General features: G+C 41.1%; 1 protein-coding gene across 2 annotated transcripts in view; it reads left to right on the forward strand.

Annotated features, from left to right (window-relative positions):
• Positions 1 to 1,198: 1,198 nt before the first annotated feature.
• Positions 1,199 to 16,079, forward strand: part of SELP (selectin P) — a 42,589-nt gene continuing 27,708 nt past the window's right edge. The window contains exons 1-3 of one of the 2 annotated variants that reach the window (XM_054525710.1): positions 1,199 to 1,360; positions 13,441 to 13,531; positions 15,239 to 15,625. In XM_054525710.1, the coding sequence (XP_054381685.1) occupies positions 1,358 to 1,360; positions 13,441 to 13,531; positions 15,239 to 15,625 (481 nt within the window). In that variant the 5' untranslated portion in view covers positions 1,199 to 1,357. The remainder of the gene's footprint in view (positions 1,361 to 13,440; positions 13,532 to 15,238; positions 15,626 to 16,079) is intronic. The other variant, XM_063726584.1, reaches the window with a different exon arrangement.

Consider the following 16,079-nt stretch of genomic DNA (forward strand, 5'->3'; position numbering starts at 1 on the left):
CTGGACTCTGAACTGCATCATGCTGCCAAGAAGTTCCTCATTTTTTCCTCTCTCTAAGTTTCCCTTATTCCCCTACAGTCATTCCTTCAACAGCATGTCCTTCACCATCTTTTCTACTTCTACTATATAATTAATTTTTTCTTCTTGGTCCCAAATTCCAACGTGCAAATGCAGCCTCATATGCCCTAATTCATCTTTACCTTTAGAATTTCTTCCAATGTTTCTACTTCATTCCATTTTAAATTTATCCATGAGATGCCTATTTACAAGCTGTAACCATCATGAAGTGAATGAAGAATAATACCTACTACTGCACAATAGAGTTCCAAGAGTATAAATAGGAGTTATGGCTTTCTGACTTGAAACTAAATACTTGATACTTGATTTTGCTGTCTGAGATCAATCTGAAAAGTAATAATAATCGCTAACATTTGCTGAGCATCAATTGTGGGCCAAGTGTCATTTCAATTGCTCTCTACATATTAACTCATTTCATCCTACAACAACCCGGTGAGGCAAGTTCTGTTGTTGTATTTTACAGTTGAGGAAACAGAGGCATAGAGAGCTTAAGTAGTTTGCCCAGTAGATAGCCAGAGGTGGAGCCAGGATGGGTCTCGGGCAGTTTAACAGCACAGCTGAAGTCTTAACCACTATGCCAACAGCTTTTTGGTCCTACACATCCCATGGGAAGAGGAAAATAAAAAGGTATCTATTTGTATACCTTTTTATTTCTGATATAAGAAGCAGAATTCCTTTCACATGACCTATGTCTATTTAATACGTCATTTTGAAACTTACCGATAAACTTTCCCAAGTGCCAGAAAACTGTTAGTGGCTTTTTCCATTTCTCTCCAATTTTTTTTGTGCTACTATTTTTGCGCTACTATTTTTGCTCCTTTCCCTCAGAAGGCTGCTGGAATAGTAAACGTTCACTGACATGTCACAATAACTGGAAAATGGGCAATGGAAAATCACAAAGTGATTAATTCAAAGCATGTTTTCCAAATGTACGACTTTAAATTGGAGCTTATATCATAATCCAAGGAAACCTTTGTGTGTATACTGTTCCCACATTGCTCAGCCTGGGATATCCAGGAGTGATCGACATTGCCCCTGTCTCCAGACCATCTTCCATGGAAGGGGGTGACCCCTTGCCTCTTGGCAACCACTATTTCTAAGCTGCCAACATTACTCTCGCATTATCAACATTCTAACTTCATGGGAAGGGCTGTGGTGAGTTTCTGGAATGTGAATAGGAAGTTGTTTTTCTAAACAGCCTGACACTAAGGGGAGGCAGTGAGACTATAAGAAGTCTGGGTTGGGCAGAAGGCAGAAAACCAGCAGAGTCGCAGAGGAGATGGTGAGTTTATTTTTTTCTGCATGGGAAGTGGTTGAAGTGAGTTGGAGTGGTTTGGGGCTAAATCAGGCAGGTAAAGTTTCAGAAAGTGAGGAACAGCAATAGCCATGGAGTTTTATGTTGAATTGCCTATTAGATTTTGTGAGTACTTTTAAACTTGCTGTCCACTTTGACCACCCCAACATCCTTGTGAGTTGAGGTTGCTATTTCTGTTTCACAAATGAAGCCATTGTGGTTTACAGAGGCTGTGTTTTCTCTAAGCTGCACTGTTAAGCTACATGATGTTGGGATCTGGGTCCTGTCCTCTGGCTCTGCATTTGCTGTTCCTCCTACTAGAATTTACAGGGACTCTCTGAGAATAGATCATGGTAAACCTGTCACCCCATTTTCCAAGATTGTACTTCTTTCTGGGATAAATGATGGAATAAATGGAAGACTGGGTAGTGCCATGGGACAAGCTTACAATTGAACAGTTTCTCATCCCCATCCCTCCCATTTGTTTCTGTGAGCCTATGAATCTTCTGGGACTCATCTGGAATATCCATATAGTTTCCTTTTCTGCCCTAAGACTCAATCTTGTTAATGACTCAGTTTCTTCTTCTATAAAATGGATATAGTAATAATACTCTATAGTTTCATCATGAGGATTAAATAAGATTTTGCTGAAAAGCATTCAGATCTGAGCCTGACACATAGTAAGTGATTGGTAAATGTTAGCCATTATTGTTACAATAAAAAGAAAATTCTTAGGAATAGTGGGGTTTAGGATTCAGGGAAGATCCAAGGATAGCTAGGCATTTTGCACTCAGCAATGTTATATGCTCATGGATAAGGTGCACGTGGTTAGGCTACTTCTAATTCAGGGAAGATCCAAGGATAGCTAGGCATTTTGAACTCAGCAATGTTATATGCACCTAGATAAAATGCACATGGTTAGGCTACTTCCAATTTTCCCCAAACTTTCCAAGAGTATCCCACATAGTCCCAGGGTCTGAAATCCTGCAGTCTGTGGCTATGGAGGAACCAGGCAGGTCTCTGTTTTTGAGTGCTTTTCTGTGGGACTCCAGAAAAAAGTACCGCATACACCTGATTCATCCTACTTCTTTGCTTTACTATAGCACATTTTTCAAGTACTTATAATGTGGGTTTCTGTGTTGGGGAAAACAGGAATAAGAGTATGATAAAGAGAAGAGGAAGGAGTTTGAGCCTGTCCTAAGTTTGAACCACAATGACATAAGGATATGAATTACTTTTGTCCTATCTTTTTGCATGTCATACTGCTGAATTGGTTAACTTAAATGAGCAGTTCTTCCTCTCTTCCTTCTACTGTCCTTGGCATCCTCCTCTACTTCAAAGGTATGAACTTATTGGATCATAGAGTTATTTGAGATTTTGATGAAAGTTACAACTTGTCTTTCCCAGATGAAAGCAAAAACATCCACATAAACACCAACCTTTAGAGACAACCACAGGAGGTTCCCAGACCTCCATGTGGATCCCAGGGTAAGAAACCTTCTTGATTGCCTCCTGGGCAAGAACCCTTCTTGATTGCCTCCTGGGCTTTATGTTCAGAAGCCCCTCTCTTGGTACCCTGAAATTAGGCTTGAGCTCTACAATGAAGTGCTAAGGCCCCAGCCCTGGAATAGTTTTTAGTATTTCAAAGACAAGACCTCTTCCTTTTCCTCTGAGCACATTTGGCCCTAAAGATTCAGAAACCTCAAACTGCCTGTGTAAATTTTGCTTCAAGTTCAGAGGGTGGCTTTAATTAACTTTTAGGACCTGAGAAAATGAGGATAAGGTTTTTCTGGTGGGATATTTTCAATCAGATAGATCTCAGAGGAGTAGCTCTTGATTGGGAACTTACAGTTAAATTGCATTGATGTTTGTCAAAGTTTTAGTGGGCTATGGCCGGGCTCAGTGGCTCATGCCTGTAATCCCAGCACTTTGGGAGGCTGAGGCGCACGGATCACTTGAAGTCGGGAGTTCAAGAGCAGCCTGGCCAACGTGGTGAAACACCATATTTACTAAACATACAAAAACTGGCTGGGCATGTTGGCATGTGCCTGTAATCCCAGCTACTCAGGAGGCTGAGGCAGGACAATCTCTTGAACCCAGGAGGTGGAGGTGGCAGTGAGCCAAGATCACACCACTGAACTCCAGCCCGGGTGACAGAGCAAGACTCGTCTCAAAAACAAAACAAAAGAAAAAGTTTTAGTGGGCTAAGGAGCAGGTCTGGATTTTCGTCCATTTATACCTTTTAACCACCTTATGTGGCTTCCAGTCCTTACTCTTCTTTTCATTACCTGTTTTTCAAAATGCAACTAAAATAGTCCAGACTCTCCTGGGCTGGCCACCAGCTCCTAGAATGTGCATCTTCAGAGATCTTTAAGTAGAAGCTTATTAATCAAATCCTCAAAAATCAAAATGACTTACTACATAAAAAGCTGTGCTTAGAAAAAACCCTGGACCTAAACCTAGAGAGTAGGCACACAGTGGTTTTATAAATGACATTCATTATATTGTCTTCAAGGTGTCTAATCTCTTTGATTAAAAAGTAAATCAGAAATTTTATGAAGTCAAATACAGAGCAAATCCTTACCATTTGTAGAGATATAACTCATCTCTGATCCAACAGACTTTTAAAAAAATTTTAAGTATCGTACTTTATTTTTAATGCTAATATGTTACTCAAAATAATGGCAGTTAGTAGTCTAAATTAAATATATGCTTGGATTCTAAGTGTTGATGTCCTGGGTCCCTTCCTGTCTATATTCATAATTTGCTCTTTGGCTTAGAGACAACCTCTTTTCTCACTGTATTTCTTTTTCCACCCCTAAGCTGGGCTACTAATATCTGTGCCACACCACTACTACTACCACCGTCCAGAAACATAAGGGAACTAATGTATTAGCTGTAATAGCTTGTAACATCTGGGCTTTGCTACCAACAAGTTGTATAGTTCTGCATCCTCAACAACTCTCATATTCATATTCACCTCCCCCATTTGCGTTCCCATTGATGCCAGACCAAACCAGTCCCTCTTTGACTCTCACTGGGACTATTGCAATAGCCTCTTCTTTTGCAGTACCATCTCCCTGATTCTAACTCATTAAAAAAAAGAAAAAAAAGTATTGCACCACTCTCACCCCTATAATCTCAGCATTTTTGGAGGCCAACATAAGAGTATTGCTTGAGCCCAGGAGCTCCAGGCCAGCCTGGGCAATATAGTGAGACCTTATCTCTACAAAAAATTAGCCGGGTGTGGTGGTGCATGCCTGTAGTCCCAGTTACTCAGGAGGCTGAGATGGGAGATCACTTGAGCCTGGGAGGTGGAGGTTTCAGTGAACCCACATCATGCCACTGCACTTCAGCCTGGGCAACAGAGTCCCCCAGCCCCCCCAAAAAATCGTACCACCATTAAGTGCATGTGTTCATGATACTTCTCTGTTCAGAATCCTGCAATTAGATCCCTTCTGCCAACTGGTATTTGTGACCCACAAGATCTGGTCTCAAACTACCTTTTCAATTAACCTCTAGGATCTCCCAATCTTCAGCAGGCTGGAGTGCAGTAGTGCCATCTCAGCTCACTGCAACCTCTGTCTCCTGGGTTCAAGCGATTCTCCTGTCTCAGCCTTCTGAGTAGCTGGGATTACAGGCATGCGCCACCATGCCCAGCTACTTTTTGTATTTTTTAGTGGAGATGGGTTTCGCCATGTTGGCAAGGCTGGTCTTGAACTTCTGACCTCAAGTGATCTGCCTGCCTTGGCCTCACAAAGTGTTGGGATTACAGGTGTGAGCCACCATGCCCAGCCTCCCTTGGCTTATCATTGCACTGAGAATAAAATCTCATCCCCTTGTTTTGGATCCCAAAGCCCAGTGTGATCTGTCACTAACCCCAGCTCATATTTTTCTCTCCATTGCTCATTCCATTCTGGCTACACTAATGTCTTCATGTTCTTTGAACACACTGTGGTTTGCTTCCACCTTAAGGCCTTTGAAATAGCTTTTTCTTCTTCCTTTAATGCTCTTCTTCCTGCTTCTCACTGGCTGGTTTCTTGTGGTCATTCTTCTCTCCACTTAAACATTATCTCATTAAAAAGTCTTCCCTGACGTTTCTGACCAACATAGTGACACAGTCATTCTATCACATAAGTTTCATTTCCTACCTAGCACTTATGGCTATATTCTGTTAATATTTTTCATGTTTACTTGTTTAGTACTGTTGTGTAGTTATTAGTATTTGTTTCATTGTCTTCTCTACCAATAGAATGTGCATTCTGTGAGGACTGGAATCATGTCTGTTTTCATCATTTCATTTGTTCACTTAGCTATTATCACTACTGTAAAAGTAATGCATTCAGTTATAATTATTATGCATTTTTCCAACATTTTCCTATTTAGCATATTTTTATCTTACTTTCAGTCATTCCTCTGCCATTATTCATTCATATAGTTATCCATAAAATGTTTATTAAGTATTGAGTATGTGCCCTACCATGGCTGGGGATTCAGACCTGAGTAAGTAATAGTCCTTGCCCTTGAGAAGCCTCTGTCAGTAGCTTCCTCAGCTGTATGCTCACATGTTTGTTGTGCATTTAAATTGTGGACCTCCTGCTCAAGAGAATATTCAGAAACGGAGATGCTGATTAGAGGACGTTGGAAACAGATGACCATAAGGAGGTCATCTTTACTTCCCAGGAAAGCAGAAGAATGAGAAGAGAATAGGGCCATGGAGGTGGGAACCTAGAGAAACCCTTACCTGTGCAAGGGAAGGCAGAGGATTGAGGTAGATTCAGAAGACTCAGAAAAGTTTCTCAAACATTAGAGCAGAAGAACAACAGAAGAGCTAAGGGAAGCATTTTAGGCAAAAGGAAGTAGTGGTATTTACTGTTACAGAAAGGTCAAGGAAGATAAGGGTAGAAAGTCTTCATTTGGTTTGGTAATGAGGATGTCAGCAATGAAGTTTGCAGGGACACTTTGATAGGATGGTGGGGCAGTGGGCTGGAGAGTAAGGGGGAGGCAAGGAAGTTAGAGGGAGGAAGGAGAGAAACAGGCAGATGTGGGCAGGAGGACAAAGGGTCAAGGGAGGGACATTGTTTGATTCCGCCTTTCTAAAAGCACAAAGCTGTGGTCTACAATGTAGACAAAAAGAACAAGATCTCCTTTCTGTGGCACTATTCTTGCCAACTTTGTAAGCCACCTGGAACATGGCAAGCCATGGGACACCTACTAGCCTCTGGTACCTCCTTCTGTGAAAAGTTAGGTCAAGGCATTTGCTTCTTCCACTTTCTCTCTGCTTTTCTCTTCACCCTGCAATCATTATTAGTTTTTTTGTCTGTTTGTTTGTTTTGTTTTTTTGAGAAAGAGTCTCACTCTGTTGCCAAGGCTGGAGTGTCTCGGCTCACTGCCACCTCTGCCTTCTGGGTTCAAGCGATTCTCCTGCCTCAGCCTCCCAATTAGCTGGGACTACAGACATGTGCCACTATGCCCGGCTAATTTTTGTATTTTTAGTAGAGACGAGGTTTTGCCACGTTGCCAGGCTGTTCTCAACTCCTGACCTCAAGTGATCTGCCCACCTCGGCCTCCCAAAGTGCTGGGATTAGAGGCATGAGCCACTGCACCATCCGAGTTCTTTATTAAAGTAAAATTAAAGATAATCATAGTGCTTAATGAAGGCTTACACAGGCACAGGATGTTATTCTAATGACACAGTCTCTGACTCCTTTCCAGCAACTTCCAGTTGAACCAGGCTTCCAGAGAACATTAAAGACTAGCAGAGCATGTGGATGCTTCTAGAGAGGAATTTCCTCTTGTTTTAGTATTTAACTTGCTTAGTAACACAGGACAGACAAGCATCCTGAAGACTATAATGCAGAGTAGGAGCAGGTGTAAGAAGCCCGCCCACCCCAAGAAGGTTTCAGAGGAAAATTGTTACTCAAAGATTTTTAAACATCATCCATTCTCTATACCTCCACACAAAATCCTTATCAGTTGCCTTATAGTTAACACAGAATCTTGAACTTGGGCCCCATTAAACATGGACAGACTTAGTAGGTCATGAACCATCTGAGATTCTCTAAACTACTGCCAAGTATGCATTTGTTTTGAAGAAGTCTGACCATGGCTTTTATCAGCTTTTCAAAATTCATAAGCCCTGGGAGAATAAGAATAACTGTGTTAACCCTATGCACATTCAGGTGAGTAAGCTTGGGGAAATCATTTACACTCATTGAGTCTCAGTGGTGGGGAGTGGTGGCTGCCCCATCTTAGGCGTTCGAAGTCGGAAAGACTTACTGCAGAACAGCAGATAAATGCTAAGTTGGCTTGGAAGTGACCTTTATGGTCTCCCACAGCTCTGAAATAACCTGTAAGAGGTGAATCTTAGTATTTGGTGATGCATAGAAACAGAAAATTATGTCAGATTAAAGCAGGGGATGCACACTGACTTGCATTTTCCTTCCTTAGATGTTGTGCCTTCATCAAAAGCACTGTACCAGTCCTCTAAAATCTTAAAATGTTTAAAACAAGTTCTCTCACTCTCTCTCACTTTGTTTTGTCTTGTGTGGTAGAGAATTTGCTGAAGAAATTTTGCTTAAAAAAAGTTTAAACAAACAAACAAACAGGTTAAAATGGGAAACATCTCTTTTTGGAAATTTTGTTTAAACCAAATCTTATTTAAAAGTTTAAACAAACAGCCCCATCAAAAAGTGGGCGAAGGATATGAACAGACACTTCTCAAAAGAAGACATTTATGCAGCCAAAAGACACATGAAAAAATGCTCATCATCACTGGCCATCAGAGAAATGCAAATCAAAACCACAATGAGATACCATCTCACACCAGTTAGAATGGCCATCATTAAAAAGTCAGGAAACAACAGGTGCTGGAGAGGATGTGGAGAAATAGGAACACTTTTACACTGTTGGTGGGACTGTAAACTAGTTCAACCATTGTGGAAGTCAGTGTGGCGATTCCTCGGGGATCTAGAACTAGAAATACCATTTGACCCAGCCATCCCATTACTGGGTATATACCCAAAAGACTATAAATCATGCTGCTATAAAGACACGTGCACACGTATGTTTATTGCGGCACTATTCACAATAGAAAAGACTTGGAACCAACCCAAATGTCCAACAATGATAGACTGGATTAAGAAAATGTGGCACATATACACCATGGAATACTATGCAGCCATAAAAAATGATGAGTTCATGTCCTTTGTAGGGACATGGATGAAATTGGAAATCATTATTCTCAGTAAACTATCGCAAGGACAAAAAACCAAACACCGCATGTTCTCACTCATAGATGGGAATTGAACAATGAGAACACATGGACACAGGAAGGGGAACATCACACTCTGGGGACTGTTGTGGGGTGGGGGGAGGGGGGAGGGATAGCATTAGGAGATATACCTAATGCTAAATGGCGAGTTAATGGGTGTAGCACACCAGCATGGCACATGTATACATATGTAACTAACCTGCACATTGTGCACATGTACCCTAAAACTTAAAGTATAGTAATAAAAAAAAAAAAGAAAAAAAAAAGTTTAAACAAACAAGTCAAAATAGGAAACAGTGGGTAGGGTTGACCACTGTGATGCGAGACTGGGAGCCTCACCGACTCCTTTGCCCCACACACTCTTGTGAGCAAGCCCAAAGCCAGGGAAATCCCTAGAAATACTCTGTTCATGGAGAAAACCACTTCCACAGGAAGAGTACCACTAAATTTAAAATCTTTGCACTCCTTCTGCAACCTGTCTGAGTAGAGGCAAAGCCCAGGTTCAAAGGCAAGCACTCGGATCCCCTTCATGAAGGCTGCAGAGTTGTGCTCTTCAGCAGCAACATTTTTGCTCCTATACCTCCAAAAATATCCTGGAACACTATGTTACCTCTTACATCTTTCTAAGTGGAAAGCTACAATTTTTTATCCCAAATTTTAAAAGCAAAAGAAGATTGGATTTTCCAATGTATTACAAAAATTAGACTTTAAAAATAAAATTGTTACATAATTTCCTAAAGTTTATCCAATGGAATTAAGTACTAGCATGATCTGCAATCCTCATCACTTAAAAGACCACAAGCAGGCTCTTAATAATAAGAAATTTTATATTATTCATTTTTCTCACCTTGAATACTTATTTCTATCCCACTTCTACAGTATTTAGCCTAAGATAACACATTTTAAGCTTAAAGTATTTTCTTGATTATTATACTTCTTTGCAAAATAAAAATACAATGTAAAATTTCAATTTTCTACAACCATAAGTCTCTATGTGTTAAAATGTTTTTGTTTTCTATTGAGTTAGCATGACAACTACTTTCAGTACACAATTAAATAAACTAAAGTAAATATACTACAAGTTTTGACAGGTAACTTAAGCCTTTATATTTAAATTGCTATTGAAGATTCATCTCTAAGACAGGAGGAGCTTTCCTCCATTTGTTCATATATCCATGAATGAATATTACTTATCAACAAAATTAGACAAGTTTGGCATCAATATTATTCCCATATTTCGTTTTCAAGGATTTAAACATTGAGAAACTTCATTCATATGAATAAGTAAATGGAATTAGAAGTTTTATTATAGCAATGTCTCAATTCCTTGAAGTCCTTCCAAGTTATATGCCACAAATTTTATAGTGATTTACTATCAAAATTTAGTCAAAGTTGACAACTTAATCGGGTGCTCTCTCAAAGCTGATGAAAGGAAATAAATGGAAATCACCGGACTTGAAAAAGGATTTGCTGCAATATCATTTAAAATATTCAAATTCTTAATACCTATAACAATATTTCGAATCATCTCTGGCATACGAATGTATTTATATCCAAGGGCAAAGCTCTAGAATAAATAAGAAATTAGTAAAAGATATAATTTTTCTCTTATAAAGCAGGAGAAAGGTGTATTTTAGGCAGATTGTTTTTAAGAAAGTATATATGTGAAAGTTGAGAATCCGACTACAGATTTAATTAACACTCTCTTTGCTTGTGAACCCCTTGGGAAGTCAGCCTTATCCTGATTTGAAGAATTCCGCTTCAGCATTTGGAATGGTGCGTTTTGAAATGTGGTAGGAAGAACAGCTTGTGACACAACACAATTCAGAGAAAGCAGTGGGGTTAGGTTTGCACCAAGGGATTATCTATCACTCTACATTTGGTGCAAATAAACAGCCATAAATCATAATGTTATGATACTCTCAGTGTTTAATCATAGGTCCTGCAGAGATCAGCAGCTTGTAAGAACACAAAATATGCCTACTTACCAAAGTCAAGATTCAGAAGCTCCCAGATGAAAAGTTCTAGGCTTATGAGATAACTCCACTCTCTGGGACACATTAACTGGTTTGAGTTGAGTTCTCGCTGGTATCTGGTCAGGCTGTAGTCAAAAGTGCATGAACACATGCACACACATGACCCCACACTGTCCCATGCACCCTACATCATCCATCACTGGGCGTGACACACACACACACACACACACAACCTCACACTGTCCCATGCACCCTACATCATCCATCACTGGGCGTGACACACACACACACACACACAACCGCACACTGACCCATGCACCCTACATCATCCATCACCAGGACATGACATATGAACACACACACAACACCACACAGTCCCATGCACCCTACATCATCCATCACTGGGGTGTGACACACACACACACACACAACTCCACACCATCCCATGCACACTACATCATCCATCACTGGGGCAGGACACACGAACACACACACAACCCCACACAGTCCCATGCGCCCTACATCTCATCACTGGGGTGTGACACACACACACACAACTCCACACCATCCCATGCACCCTACATCATCCATCACTGGGGCATGACACACGAACACACACACAACCCCACACAGTCCCATGCACCCTACATCATCCATCACTGGGGTGTGACACACACACACACACATACACACAACTCCACACCATCCCATGCACCCTACATCATCCATCACTGGGGCATGACACATGAACACACACACAACCCTACACCATCCCATGCACCTTACATCATCCATCACTGTGGCATGACACACACATACACACAGAACCCCACACTGTCCCATCCACCCTACATTATCCATCACTGTGGCATGACACACACACACACACACAACCCCACACTGTCCCATGCACCCTACATCATCCATCACTGGGGCATGACACATGAACACACACACAACCCTACACCATCCCATGCACCTTACATCATCCGTCACTGTGGCATGACACACACATACACACAGAACCCCACACTGTCCCATCCACCCTACATTATCCATCACTGTGGCATGACACACACACACACACACACAACCCCACACTGTCCCATGCACCCTACATCATCCATCACTGGGGCATGACACACACATACACACACAACTCCACACTGTCCCGTGCAGCCTACATCATCCATCACTGTGGCATGACACATACACACACACACACACACACACACACACACACAACCCCACACTGTCCCATGCCCCCTACATCATCCATCACTGGGGCATGACACATGAACATACACACAACCACACACCGTCCCATGCACGCTACATCATCCATCACTGGGGCATGACACAGGAACACACACATAATCCCACAGCAAATTGTCACAGACCAAATTGTGGTCTGAGGCAATTTGGGATTTCTTTACAGGAAAGGTTTTAGGTAGCAGTCTGGCTGGGATAGTGACAAAACTGCAAATGCATAGCAAATGCACTGTTTTTATGTTGATAGTAATGTTGAGTGGCTTTGGAGGGGAACTGATGTAGCATCTAGGCTTGGTCATATCGCATGCTCTATCATCCACAACAGCAATGCAGCATGGGATTTAGAAGTCTGAGGTTAATGAAGGTAAAAAAAAAAAAAAAAGTACGGTAGAAAGAGCTCTTTCTTGTTTCAAAGTCAGGCTCTGCTACGGTCACTCTGAACGTGTTATTTAGATGCTCCAAGCTTCAGTATTTTCATGTGCAACATGAGGAAGTCGGACAAGATGAGCATCACTAGAACTTAGATGACTTAGATGCCCAAAAACTTTTTTTTTTTTTTTGAGACGGAGTCTCACACTGTCGCCCAGGGTGGAGTGCAGTGGTGTGATCTCCGCTCACTGCAACCTCCGCCTCCCAGGTTCAAGCCATTCTGCTGCCTCGACCTCCCAAGTAGCTGGGATTACAAGCACCCGCCACCACACCTGTCTAATTTTTAAAAATGTACTTTTAGTAGAGACAGGGTTTCACTATGTTGGCCAGGCTGGTCTTGAATTCCTGACCTCATGATCCGCCCACCTCAGCCTCCCAAAGTGCTGGGATTACAGGCATGAGCCACTGCGCCTGGCCCCAAAAACATTTTAAAAATATTCATAGATTTGATGAAATCCCAACAGAAGAGAGTTTATGAGAAATAATAGTTGCTATAGATCCAAGGGGAATAAGTTTACTGCATATATTAAGAAATATTAAATGTATACATATATATGTATATTAAACATTGAATAGTATTGTAGATGTGTACAGAAATGAAAAAGCAAGAAGATAAAACAAAGATCCACCGTACAAAATAGATGGCATAGCATAACACAATTAGTTGATGCTCTGCACCTCAAAGTATAGGTTAGACATTATTTGTGTGGGTCAGGAAGTTCTCATGTGACTTTTTATTATTCTTGGGTATGACATACCACTTCTTCAAAAGATTGTTTTATAATAATAATGACAGCCATATTAATGTGTTTAGCTTTATTCCATACACATTAAAAATGTATCTTAAAATAAAAATATTGGTGGCACAAACTACTCAATAAATATTTGTTGAATGAATGAAGAAATGAACTCTGTCCCCAGCCTTGCTACAGTGTCCATCCAGGGTAGAACTTAGAAGCAGGGCAATGAGAAACAAGAAGGAAGCCGAGGGCTTGAACCACTCTTCCAAAGGAAATTGGCACAATTATACTTCAACATAATGATTGTTAACTAGAATTATTTTTGGCCATGTTGGTCGTATATGGATACTAAAAGAAACTTTTCTCTTCTTGTTTCAGGCCAGCTGCCAAAAAGCCATCTTGTACCAGAGATTCCAGAGAGTGGTCTTTGGAATTTCCCAACTCCTTTGCTTCAGTGCCCTGATCTCTGGTAAACTTTATGCTAACTTTTCACTTAGCCCTAAGTAATTAGGGTAGAGCCCAGAGCTATGTGTGAGAACTTTAAGGATTGTAGCCAGTTGGTTTGAGGCATGGGAAAACTGTCCAAGTCCAGATTGCTGGAAGACAAATGTACCCAACACCATCATATTGGTAGAAAGGGCATAGGAAAGAACTTAAAATGATATATCCAGGACCAATTTATCCATTAGGCACAGTAGACACAGACCCACAAAATTTTTAGAGACCCACACACGTCTGAATTTCTTTTATAATTATTTTATTTGAAGTCAAAGAAAATGTTTTAATATATAGTGATATATTCATCTTTGTACCAGTGCAGTTGCAAAATAGAATTTTTAATATGTTAGCATGGAGGAAGAAGCCTACATAGGCAAAGTTGCCTAAAGTCTATGAAAGTCATAATGCAGCCCTGGCTATAACAGAATAAAGTCTTTAAGGCAAAACAATGCCCTGGAAATGTCAGCAAGGGGGGTACAAGCATGACTAACCCTCATGCAGGCAGCAGAGGAGAAGGTTGGATAGAAACAAGCCTTTAAATAAACAGGAAAGAAACCCATTTCCAGGCCTGATTGCTTGCTTTGTACACCTCTTCATGTGGGAATTGGCCTCTCCTGCCCCGGGTGGACTCCCACAGGCTATGATAACAGTACTGTAGTACCTTTATACTTTTGAAAGGCACATTCTTTATTTCATTTGGTATCAAAAACACTTGTGAAAAAGGGCTGTTCTGACCCCTATCTTAATAAGGGAGTATGCAGACATGGAAGAAGTAGAGTAGTTAATGAAAGAGAAACAGCCAAGAGGAATGGAATGACTATAAGATTGCAGATCAGGATATCTGATTTCCTACCTGGGCTCTGCCACAAACCTACTGTGTTTCACTCATTCAACAAGTATTTATTGAAGGCCTATTAAGTGCTAAACTCTAGGCTCAGTGCTAAGGATCCAAAGCTAAAAAAACACCGTCGGAGATTTACAACCTGGCAGATGTAGACTCTATCATAGAAATAGACATTACCATACATGGCAATGAACACAATGGAAGCAGGGATGAGGTGCTGTGGGAGCCTGGAGGAAGGAACACAGAGTCCACCTGGGAAAGCCATGGAGAATAGGTGGAGTAAAGTTTACCAGACATAAGAAGAGAGGACAACCAGGACTGTGGGGAAAGCATGTGCAAATTCAACGAAGTAGGGATTCTGTTCTGCTGAGAAAGTAAATATGGTGGGCAATGAGGCTGGACCAACTGGTAGGCTCCAGGTCATAAAGCATGTTATTTTCCATGTGAAGAGGTAGAGCCTGCCCTTAAGACATTTTACATCATTTAATCTGAGCTTGGGCAAATTACTTATGTCTCCTTCTTTTATAAAAGGACAGGAGTAAATTAGATGACTTCCAGGGTCCCTCCCAACTTTGATATCTTATGATGCCAAACCTTTAACATCAAGGATCCTCAGAAGATGACATTTTCCTATTCTGACATCATTCACACTTTTAAGTGAAAGGTGGAAACCACTCTTTTTCCTTCAAACAACTACATTAGACATAAACAAGTCGTGTTTTGTGCATTCATGTTCTGGTTGGAAATTCATCTGAGTATGCAGAAGCATACATGGGATCACGTCCTCCTTTTGGTGAGGGTTACTAACCTGGCACTCACTCTCCTTTACTCTAGAACTAACAAACCAGAAAGAAGTGGCAGCGTGGACTTATCATTACAGCACAAAAGCATACTCATGGAATATTTCCCGTAAATACTGCCAGAATCGCTACACAGACTTAGTGGCCATCCAGAATAAAAATGAAATTGATTACCTCAATAAGATCCTACCCTACTACAGCTCCTACTACTGGATTGGGATCCGAAAGAACAATAAGACATGGACATGGGTGGGAACCAAAAAGGCTCTCACTAACGAGGCTGAGAACTGGGCTGATAATGAACCTAACAACAAAAGGAACAACGAGGACTGCGTGGAGATCTACATCAAGAGTCCGTCAGCCCCTGGCAAGTGGAATGATGAGCACTGTTTGAAGAAAAAGCACGCATTGTGTTACACAGGTAGGGCCTTCTCTACTTTGAAACTTTTCTGTTAAAAAAAAACCCTGCCTTCTCCGGTTGGCCAACGTAACCACCGAGTCAACACAAAGATACAAAGGCAGGACATGAAATCAAGGGGTAAATTGTTAGTCAATCAGCATTATTGAGCACCTTGAAGAATATAAGATCAGAATTAGAGGAAACTAGCTGCTTAAAACTAGAGGGAAATTTTAATATCATCCAGCTCACCTGTCTCATCTTATAACTGATGAAAAGGACACTCACGCGGTTTTAGTTTCTCAAGGCCGTGGAGCAGGACAGAAGCAAAGTGAGGACCAGAAACCAGTCTCCCCAATTTTAGGTCTAGAGCTTTTGTTCACCCCTGTGTCTTGTATAACAAAGAGTGTAAATTGGAAGGAAATTTAGCCCTGCCCCTAGGTGACACAGCTGTAACTGTATGCTCTAGGCATTGTGT

This window comes from Pongo abelii, chromosome 1, assembly GCF_028885655.2.
Source record: "Pongo abelii isolate AG06213 chromosome 1, NHGRI_mPonAbe1-v2.0_pri, whole genome shotgun sequence".
Classification (NCBI taxonomy): domain Eukaryota; kingdom Metazoa; phylum Chordata; class Mammalia; order Primates; family Hominidae; genus Pongo; species Pongo abelii.